The sequence below is a fragment of the Podarcis melisellensis genome, assembly GCF_964234715.1.
Source record: "Podarcis melisellensis genome assembly, chromosome: 6".
In the NCBI taxonomy this organism is placed as follows: domain Eukaryota; kingdom Metazoa; phylum Chordata; class Lepidosauria; order Squamata; family Lacertidae; genus Podarcis; species Podarcis melisellensis.
The window spans coordinates 62,617,452-62,627,879 of NC_138538.1; the positions used below are offsets into that span (position 1 = coordinate 62,617,452).

A 10,428-nucleotide genomic window follows, 5' to 3' on the forward strand; every position below is an offset into this window, starting at 1 on the left:
AATTCAAAATAGGTATACATCCACTACAATATATTGGAGCAGCTCTTGATAGCAGTTATTTTGATTGGTTCTTTGTGAAAGTGAACCATAGCAAGCCAGATGTTTCTATCGTTCAGCAACTAACAGATGTCAAAAACTCTTTTTTTACCATTTTCTTTGACTATTTAAAACATTATTCTCTCCAGAAATGTCTTACATTTTTAAGAAACCTATTATATAGAGTAGAACCTCTTCTACCCAATTTATTACTTGCAGAAAAGAAATGCATATTTTATCATCAGTTTGTAGAAAACCTCTGGATAATACCCACTTCTGCATGAAATAAATTACTATAGCTTTGTATTAAAAACAGTGTCTCAGTTAGTATTGCATGGAACTTTTAATTTCAGAGTTGTGGGTTTGAGCCCCACATTGGGCAAAAGATTCCTGCAGTGCAAGGAGTTGGACCAGGTGACCCTCATAGTCCCTTCCAACTCTACAATTCTATGATTCTGTGAAGATGAAAATATATCTTGTTTGGTTTTTTTGTCAATGTCTTTTTATGGTAATCATTTTATGTACAACTAGCACTCTATGTGCTTCTGTCTGACTCAGTGCATGCATAAAAAGCTACTTATTTCTTGGTATTGTTTGTTTGCTTAAAATGAGACCATGTGAAGTTAGTCATATATGTGCAGTACTTTCTCTTAATGAGCATGCGTGTTCATATCCTGTCACGTGGTTGTTATTTCCTCTACTCAGACTGCTGCTTATAAGCACAACACTGTTAACCTTGGCATGCTGCGCTCTGGAGGTTTGTCAGCCATGCATGCGGGCAGAAGCATGACATTAAACTTGCAGACTAAATCTAAATTTGAAAACCAAATGCATCAAGAGCTACCTCTACCGAAAGTAAGTATGAGATAGCCTGCATATATCAGACAAAACACAGTAATATTTTTTCATGCCCTCCTTCCTCTTCCTTTTTAGCATTTGCATTTCTATTCATGCTTGTGTCCTATAAGCAATTCAAAAACCAAAGTTGCTAACACAACTTGCCGACTTTATATCTTTGCTTCTTCAAGTAATTGGCTCACCACGTGACAGTCATGCTGCTTTCTGCTCTTTTGTTGCAGACTAATGTAGTCAATTTTATGTGAACCAGAGAAATCTGAGGGCCATGTTTCATGTTGTAGTTGGTTAATGATGTTGATGGTGTCAGAATGGTGTAGATGTTTAATGTCAACCAATTTCGGTCACAAACTATGTTATCAATTAGTATGATCTCTTAGGAGCCAGGACCTACTGGTCATGTAGTTCAGTGGTCTAGTTAAAGACTAGATTATAATCAAAATAGCTCAAATGAAAATTTCAGAATGTATGTCCTGTTTACATCTTTTATTATATTAGCACATTTCTGTATGTAGACCATTGTGAAATCAGATATATGTTGTATGTAAATATGTTTTGTATTTTAAGCCTTTAAGGTGGGGACGTATCTTATTAACATTTTGAAAAATATTTGTGAATCAAGCTTGAATTCATCATGACCACAAACCACTAGGCCTGTTTATAGATAGTTTAGGTGAGATACCTAAGTGGAAAACCTAAGTGTGTGAAAATTAATTATAAACTGTTCTTTTAAATGTTATTGAGAGAAGGGAATGAAAAAGTGGATCTAAATTGAAACAGTCTAGATTAAACATCAAGTAATAACTCATAGTTGCCAGTCATCAATGCAGTCATGTTATCTGATGAAGATTAGACAGTGAAAACAGTAGCCAAGGAAAGGTGTAAGATTGCTTCCTTTGATTATACAGCTTCCTAAGCATTGTGGGGGAAGGGATTAGTCAAGGAAATTTTGGACATTTCAGGCAAATAAGCTTTGTTTCTAGTTTCTCGGGGTTCTATCAAATCCAGACCCAGATCTAATAGGATGAGTTTCCATTTGGGATGTTCAGTTGCTCAGCTTCCAAATAATATAGACATTTAAGCAGGCAATATTACTGCATGAGGGGGAACACTAATAGGCATTGTTTTTATAAAAAGAATAATATCAGGCTTGGGGTTGTGGCCTGCCCTCCCTTTCTTTGGCATAATTACTTCCAATATCACAAGGCACTCAAGGGGGCATACTATCCTCACAACAACCCTGTGAGGTAGACTAGATTGAGAGACTGTTAGTGGCCCAAGGTCACTCAGTGAGTTTCTGGGCTGAGCAGGGATTTGATCTCCCAGGTCCTTTTCCAGCACTCTAACCACTACACCATGCTTTGTGCTGTCTATGGGCGATTCTGAATGGTCAGCTTGGAGTCTTTATGACTGTGTATGGAGGTCTTCAATTCTCTCTGGTGTTCTGAAATAGTTTACTATGAACATTCCTATCTGGACTGTTTTGCTCCTCCCTGTGAGCGCACAAAGAAAACAAACCATGGTCCCTGTCTTAGCATTACCTTTGAACCGGAGATTGAGGTTTGTTTCGTTCAAACAACCACGATCAGTCAGCAAGCCAAGAACAAAACTTGGCTGTCAATTGTAGTTGGGAGCAAAACTCTTGCTTTTTAGGATGTAACACTAAGCCTAGTGGATGTGTTTTGTATCTCCACAGTGTTAGCAGACAGGAATAAAATTCCAGGAATGGTCTTGTGCACAGTAAGCCATGGTTTATGGGTTACTATGACATGTGAATGCACTCTTTGTGCAAATTGAAGGCCTCTTGTGCATTGAGGCTTCCTGCCCACTCCCCACTGCCAGTGTATGTGCTCAGCTCCAAAGCCTCTTAAAACTCAAGGACCTCTTGGTCTGGGGATCCAGTAGAGGCCACAGGTCCAGCAGTTGGAGGGAAGATTGAGGTCCCCTGGGCAGCAGCTGCAAGATAAACAAGAACATAAAATTGAATGTCTGCAGAATAGAACTATTTTCCTTTTAACTAAAAATGAGCATTTGTATTTAATTTCCATAACTAATACGAACATTCACCAATAGCCTAATATTTTCTGTGATACTTTGAGAGGTTTAGTCTAACTGTTCCATTAACTGTAGCAGCCTATTAACCTTTTTAAAGCCAAATACTCTGGCTTATGGATCAGACTCTTTCTTGATTAAAAGAATCATATGTGCTTTCCTGAGCTGGAGCTTTTAAAATGCATATTAATATGGAACAGAAAACATCGTTGTTAACTCTGACATTTAGAGCAATTTTCATACTAATTTCAATATCTGAGATGGGATAAAAGATATGGTTCTTTGCCATGGGATTTCCACTCTCATAGTACAATTGTCTACTAATAAGTTGACACTTTCTAGAAAGCAGAAGCATGAAGATTGTATTACTATGTACATTAAAAATGTTCCTTCTGATAGATGTATTTAGTGTGTGTTTAAACTTTTTCTGATAAACTTATGGTGTTGCCAGTTTCTTACTAAGCACTTTTTGTGTGCATCGAAGTCTTATCCAAATATGTGATCAGTTATAAAAGAGCATTGATGCTTTTCTATAGCTTGATAAAATGCAATAATATGTACTGGGTGGATATTTCCCCATCAAAAATAAAACAAAAACAATGTTTATCAAAAAGGCTAATTTGGGGCAAATGAACTGTTGATCGTCCCTCTCACTAAATAATCTCTTACCTAACATTTTAAAAATAGACCCCATCACAACAGAGCAGCATTATAGACAATGGACAGGAAGATGTTTCTGCTGGCGGCCAATGGAATCCATATCCCCTTGGAAGGCGAGATGTGCCACCAGAAACTGTTGCTAAAAAGGTAACAACTATCACACACAATGAATACTGTATATGTGTAAATACTGCCACTCTAATCTGGTTGTGATGTATGCCAGTGATCTCCTGTAGTAAAAAGACTGGGAATGAATGATGGATTTGTGAACTTGCTTCACTGCAAATTTTCCTACTGCCTTTAATCATGATTGTTACATTGGTACTAACGTAAACATGGTTCCCTCTTGACCGTGAAGTGAAACTAAGGCTTCAAGTTAGTTAGGAAACCCAATGACTCTTGGCCAGACAATGCCAAAGTTAAATGACTGGAACAATTTAGCTTTGAGGGTGATGGGAGCTCACAGACATTCCCTAATCTTCTTATTACTATTAATTGACTGCCGGCATTGCATTTGTGCCATTGTTTCATCCATTTTGATGTGTTTTAGCATCACTACCTTGTATGGATGGGTATGGATGGAAGGGCAGAAACAGGCTTACTTCACCTGTCAACATTTTCCTCCAATTTTTGTTTGAGAATATGCTGGTTTTTTAAAGGCATTTTTCCTAGACACCTCAGTATCCTTCCTCACTGATGCTGTATGCTAAATGATTACCCTACATGCCAGAATCTGATTAATTCCCTGGCACTATCCATTGTTGCATTCTTTGCCAACAATTTGTATTGTGCTGTCAGTAGAACATTCCCAGCTTGAAATAATTAACTTTTTGTGAAGGATGGTAAAAGAATATATAAAATACAAATGAAATCATGGGAAACAGGCCTACGCAATGGAGATTATTTCCCTAATCAGAATAAGTAATTTTGTTTTTCTACAAAAAAGATTTATTTTCAGTTCATCCATATACATTAGGAGCTGTGTTATGAATGCCTTAGCTGTGACAATATGAGGCTTTGCAAACAAAAAATCTATTAAAATGGATGAGAATTATTTACCTTTCACTCTCAGTTTTTGAGCATGCTGCTCTAGCAATACTGATTTTCTTTCATAGAATTTGACCTCAGGAGATTCATGTCCGCTATAGTTGCTGATGGTTTAAACATTGTGAGTCATTTGAAACCAACTTCACAGTAATTTTTAGACTTTAACTACTGATGTTATTTATGACTATAGATTGCTTTTATATGATTATTTTAATATTTTATTCTTTGCCTCTGGTGTGTGTATTTTCCTTGATTATTTTATAAACCACCCAGGGATCTAAACAGATGGTGGATGGTTTAAAAATACCATTAATAATGATGATAATAATACCTTTTAAAATGTAAAATAGGAGAAGGCTCTTTGCTGACAGGGGAGGGCACTGGCAGCTGGTGATGTAGCACCTGAAGTTTCCAATATAACAGAAATGAGCCAACCTCCAACAGACAACTAGGCCTAGAATTCAGACCTCCTCTTCCTACTCTGCTGAGATCCTCCTCCAGATCAGATTCATCTAGGGCAGGCATAGGCAAACCCAGCCCTCCAGATGTTTTTGGCCTACAACTCCCATCATCCCTAGCTAACAGGATCAGTGGTCAGGGATGATGGGAGTTGTAGTCCCAAAACATCTGGGAGGGCTGAGTTTGCCTATGCCTGCTCTAGGGGTCCCAAGTTTTCATTCCTCAACCCACTGCAACCTTCCCCTAGGTCAGCTTCCTTGAGCTGAGCTTCTCCCACTCCTCCTCATCTGACCACCCTCTCCATGGGACTCACGACAGGCATGATCCAACATAAGTTATGTGTGATCCAGACTTTGCTTCCACAGGTAGAGGGGCAGGAGATGACTTTTACAAATTCAGCCTCTTCCTAGTATTTCCTCCCATGGGGTTCTTGAACATTCAGAGCCCTTAGGAACAATGTGGGTGGTAGTCTGGAGATAGCAGAGAGAAGGGAATCTGCAAAAGTCACCTCCCTGCTCTGCCCCCCCCCCCCCCGCATCTGAAGCCTTCCATAGATGGAAGGAGGATATTGTCACTCAGCTGAAGGTACTAATATAAATAACAAATACGTTTTTCCACTTTTCTGTTTTACAAATAATTTTCTACACCTTACAGTTCAAATATATCTGAAGGAGTGACTTTCGCTATGCTGCTCTGGAAAAAAAGTCAGAACTTCATATGTTTATACTCAAGAGCTTTGCTCTGTGTGTGTGTGTGTACAAGTTTCAAGAAAAGTGCTTTTTTCAGTTTTCTAAATTCCTGGCCTAATGAGTTAATGTTACCCACAGGCAGGTAGCCATATCCAGACGCTGATGGGATCGCAAAGTCTACAACATCGAAGCCGAGAGCAGCCATATGAGAGCAACATGAATAAAGTGACCATCCAGCAGTATCAGCCACCACTGCCGATCCAGATCCCTTCTCAGAGCACTCGGGCACCACAAGCAGGGAGATGTGTCATTCAAACTAAAGGGCAGAGGAGTATGGATGGTTATCCAGAACAGGTGAGCATGCAGCAGAACGGCATGAGGATGAGAGATGTGAATGGAATTGTGTGCAAGATGTCTCAAAAAGGTAGGCTTATTTTTCAAGTCTGTGAAAAAGTTTTCCTATTTACCGTTATTTGAAATTGCTAAATAAAAAGGCATGTATGTGTAGATTATAAATCTCAGTTCTCTTGCATACCTGCGAATTCAGAGTGATGAAGTCACTATGAGGGATTTTTATTGTAGTAGTAGTGAGATTGGTGTGCTCCAAATTGTAACTCACCATAGGAAACCCTAATAATGTTGTAGAAACCTAGAAGGTGTTCATCCCAATGTGTCCTAAGCATTCGCAAAACCAAACATTAGGACAACAAAAGTCAATCCCTTGTGACTTCAGCATGTAACGATAACCATATTTTAAAAGGCCACATGAGTCATCCCAATGAAGTTAAGCAATTTATTTGATTTGGCTGCTATTATGTTTGGATTCTAGTTATATTTATAGTTCCATAAAGACATATGGAAATGTGATGTCCTCTTTCTATAGCCTATGTAGAATTTCAATCCAAATAATATGGATTTGCCAAAGTTACATTTTAACTATATCTAACTACATTTTGATGGGGGGGGGGGGAGAGAGTTTGAAGATTTTCCAAAACATTTCTTCTGCAGTCTTAATATATCTTAAAATTATCTTTTAATGTATTATGTTTCTAATTGTCATGAAACAAATATTATTGTATCAGCTTTTTTAAGTAAGAAAAGCAACTTAAAGAGAATACATCATTGATGATCGTATCACAGTTGATTCAAACATTTTACATTGTATCACACAGTACATCCACAAATAAACTTCTTAAATTAAAAAAAAATCATCCTAGAGTAGCCTCATGGACATTTGTCAAAAAATAACAAATTTGTGACAGTTAATTAAATGCATGCATTTAAACATCCCTTTGTGTCTTTTACATCTAGTTTTGTGTGAGGATAGAAAAGAATCCAGGCCTTGGATTTAGTATCAGTGGAGGAATAAGTGGACAAGGAAATCCATTCAAACCTTCTGACAAGGTAAGGTGGTAATTTCTTGCTTGAATTAGTGACCAGATAATGCAGTTTGAACATTTAGGGTAGTTAAAGTTCAGGTATTCATGGCATCTGTTCCTTTGCTTGCAATTAAAGAGCTGAAAAAGACAGGTTGCCCTACTGTGTATTATGATCCCAAAACATCCTTTGGCTAGAGATACATGTCACTGAATGTCTGCAAAAACGTGTTGCCAGCAAATTCTGGGATTGTAGAGACTGGGGGCTGTCACTTTACACTTTTGCAACTACCCTGGTTAGTCAGTAAATTAGAATAGGGCCTTCAGAAAGGCATTCAGCAAACACTTATCCCACTTCTGCAGTGGTGATTAAAAATGCCTAGGGTCTCACATGCTGATCTGAACTACCGAAAGGCCATCAGGTTTGGTGAGTGGGGATGCAGGAAGTGAAAAGTATGAGCAGTTCCCTTCCTGGCCTCAGTTCTCCTTTCCTTCTTTCTACCCTTCATTGAGATTGTGGCCTTAGACCAGCCTTCCCCAGCCTGGTGCCCTTCAAATGGTTGAGGCTACAATTCCCATCACCCTGACCATTGGCCATACTGCCTGCGGCTGATCCAAAACATTTGGCACCTGGTTGTGGAAAGCTGCCTTAGACAAAGCAAGGGGTGGGGCCATAGGCGCCGACTCCATGGGGCTTGAGGGGGCCCGAGCCCCCTCAAAAATTCGTTTGGGGGGGCTCTGCCCCCCAATAATCTCCGGCGCCCCTCCAGCAGAGCGCCATCGCCGCCCCTCCCCCAGCCCAAAATGCACAGGGAGGGGCGGGCTGCATGCCTCCTGCCCTCCCTCCCGAGCAAAAGCTCCACCCAATTTCCTTTGGAGCTGATTAATAGGCGCAGCACGCTCTCCCCTATTCGCTCACGAGGAGGCGGCGCCACTTTATTTGCATATTCATGAGCTTATTTATTATTCATGAGCTTTCCCGGGCCCCCCCCAATATTTTTTATAAGTCCGCGTCCCTGGGTGGGGCCAGCCCTCCTCTTCCAAAGTTAGTTTTATCTACTGTTCACCAAACTGGGAACTCTTCCATCTTCTCATACCAGAAGCATTGTCCCCCCCCCCTTCCTTCCCTCTCAAATCCAGCTTTTGGTTTAGAGGTGGGACAGGAAGTGTCACTTTCCAACTTGTCACATCCTGTAGTTATAGAAACAGAACTCAGGACAGGGTTATATAAACAGGAACTGGCTTGATTCTTATTGACTTCTACTAAGTGATCTGGGACAAAATAAACAACTGCAACCTGGAATACAGTCAAGAAGGGCAAAACCTGTTTCACTCTCTTCACACTGGCATCATCAGGGCAGGTGTAGCTTACACATGATGGTACTTCTGATTACATACCTGTAATGGCATAAGGGGTTGCTTGTGCGTAAGCGCTAAAACGCTCCCAGTTTTGTGCTTAGTTTTAAACTCTCTCTAGCCGGACAGCCATGAGTGTGTGGCTGCCTTAATCACTGGCAGAATCCGTCAGTGGGCGTTTCCTGAATTTCTTCCAACATAAAAGTTCTTTGACAGAAAGTCTCCTCCTTGATTCTCTGCGCGACAGCTTTCTGCGCAGCGGGGGCATCCCAAGGGGAGGCCCCGAGCTCTCACCACTGGTCTCGCTTGAAGCGTCTCTGTGCCTCACCTCCAACACTGTCTTCTCCTCCCCTCCTTCTTCAGCGGAAACTCTCCCTCTCCCCCTGCTGGTTCCCTCCTCAGCATCCGAGGGTCTCCCAGCATCCGAGAGCCTCTCCACCACCCTGCGCTCCGATGGCAGTTCCCTGACAATACCTTTATGCTATCAAATTTAAGCAAATATCTATCATCCATTCCCACCATATTTGAGACTAAGTGACCTGCTCACCACTGATAGGGACCCTACGGGGGAAATATTCCCGAACCCCAAAGAAATTTGTAGTTATAGGAGAACCACAATACTGTAACTTCTGAACATTTATATATAGATGAAGTTTTAGATGTTTGTAGAACCATTATAAATGTTTTTTTCTATGGATTTTGAACTCAAATAAGCAGCAATGTAATAAATAGCATGAATAAGCAATATGAGATATTTTGGAATGTATTCACTGTCAAGAACAGTTTGCTAGGCTGTTAGTTTATGAATTCTGACTAAGATGCATTCCACTAGCTCTACACTAAGCAAGATCTCATACTATTTTAGCAAAAATATTAATAGGAGCAATCATTTAGCATATAAAAATCATCAATCAGTGCTAAAGCATTGATAAATGTACTGATTTTTACCTTATTTCTAAAGTAGCTAAAATGCCATACTGCCTATTTTTAATTTGTCTTACGATAGCATAGTTAAATTCTTTATCAGTTGTTTTGACATTTCACATATCTACAAATTATGCTTGCACCTCTGGTAGAACTAGATGTTATGATAAACATGAGGCAGCCTGGTTTCAAGTTTTCTCCTCTACAATTACTGGTTTGCCTGTAACACTAAACCAGGCATAGGCAAACTCGGCCCTCCAGATGTTTTGGGACTACAACTCCCATCATCCCTGACTACTGGTCCTGTTAGCTAGGGATGGTGGGAGTTGTAGTCCCAAAACATCTGGAGGCCGAGTTTGCCTATGCCTGCACTACACCATGGCTTAAAGTCATCCTACATCACTTTCTTCAGAGGAATGAGCTGTAAACCTTTCGTGGAAGCAGATTCAGTGCAGATCCATAGCTCTTCATTCTTAAAGACTCTCTTGTAAAAACAGTTGATGTTATGGAGGCAGATAGGCAAGATAAGGCCATAGGCAAGATAAGGCAGGAGGTCGTGTTTTGTGGCAGAGATCCAAATCACTACAGGGAGAACATACATATGTGCAGTAGGGATTCAGAGGTCCTGCTTTCTGATCCATAACACTGAAAATAAGAATGCACCATGACATATATTTAATTCAACAATGAACTGTTGGTTTGATCACAGGCTTCTTTTTCTAAATTATAAGTAGATGTTGTCTAGTACAGAACTTGTAATATTCAGGAAGTAGGCTGGATTCCAGCTAGTGTAGTCCATAGGCATATTAATTATTGCAGTCCACCTAGTTCATATACGAACCTTTAGCCTAGTTCTTGGTTATAGTTTCCTAACCTCTGTTACTTCTGACTTATAGGGTATCTTTGTTACTAGGGTTCAGCCTGATGGACCAGCATCCAACCTGCTCCAGCCTGGTGATAAGATTATTCAAGTA

The 10,428-nt window shown here is 40.1% G+C and overlaps 1 protein-coding gene across 12 annotated transcripts in view; it reads left to right on the top strand.

The window, feature by feature from the left end:
- Window positions 1-10,428, top strand: part of LRRC7 (leucine rich repeat containing 7) — a 172,062-nt gene that overhangs the window by 142,967 nt on the left and 18,667 nt on the right. For 6 of the 12 annotated variants that reach the window (XM_081915427.1, XM_081915431.1, XM_081915433.1 and 3 more), the window contains 5 exons: window positions 742-891; window positions 3,631-3,750; window positions 5,937-6,152; window positions 7,110-7,202; window positions 10,351-10,425. In XM_081915427.1, the coding sequence (XP_081771553.1) occupies window positions 742-891; window positions 3,631-3,750; window positions 5,937-6,152; window positions 7,110-7,202; window positions 10,351-10,425 (654 nt within the window). Of the gene's footprint in view, window positions 1-741; window positions 892-3,630; window positions 3,751-5,936; window positions 6,153-7,109; window positions 7,203-10,350; window positions 10,426-10,428 lie in introns of those variants that run through there. The other 6 variants (XM_081915436.1, XM_081915437.1, XM_081915435.1 and 3 more) reach the window with 4 other exon arrangements.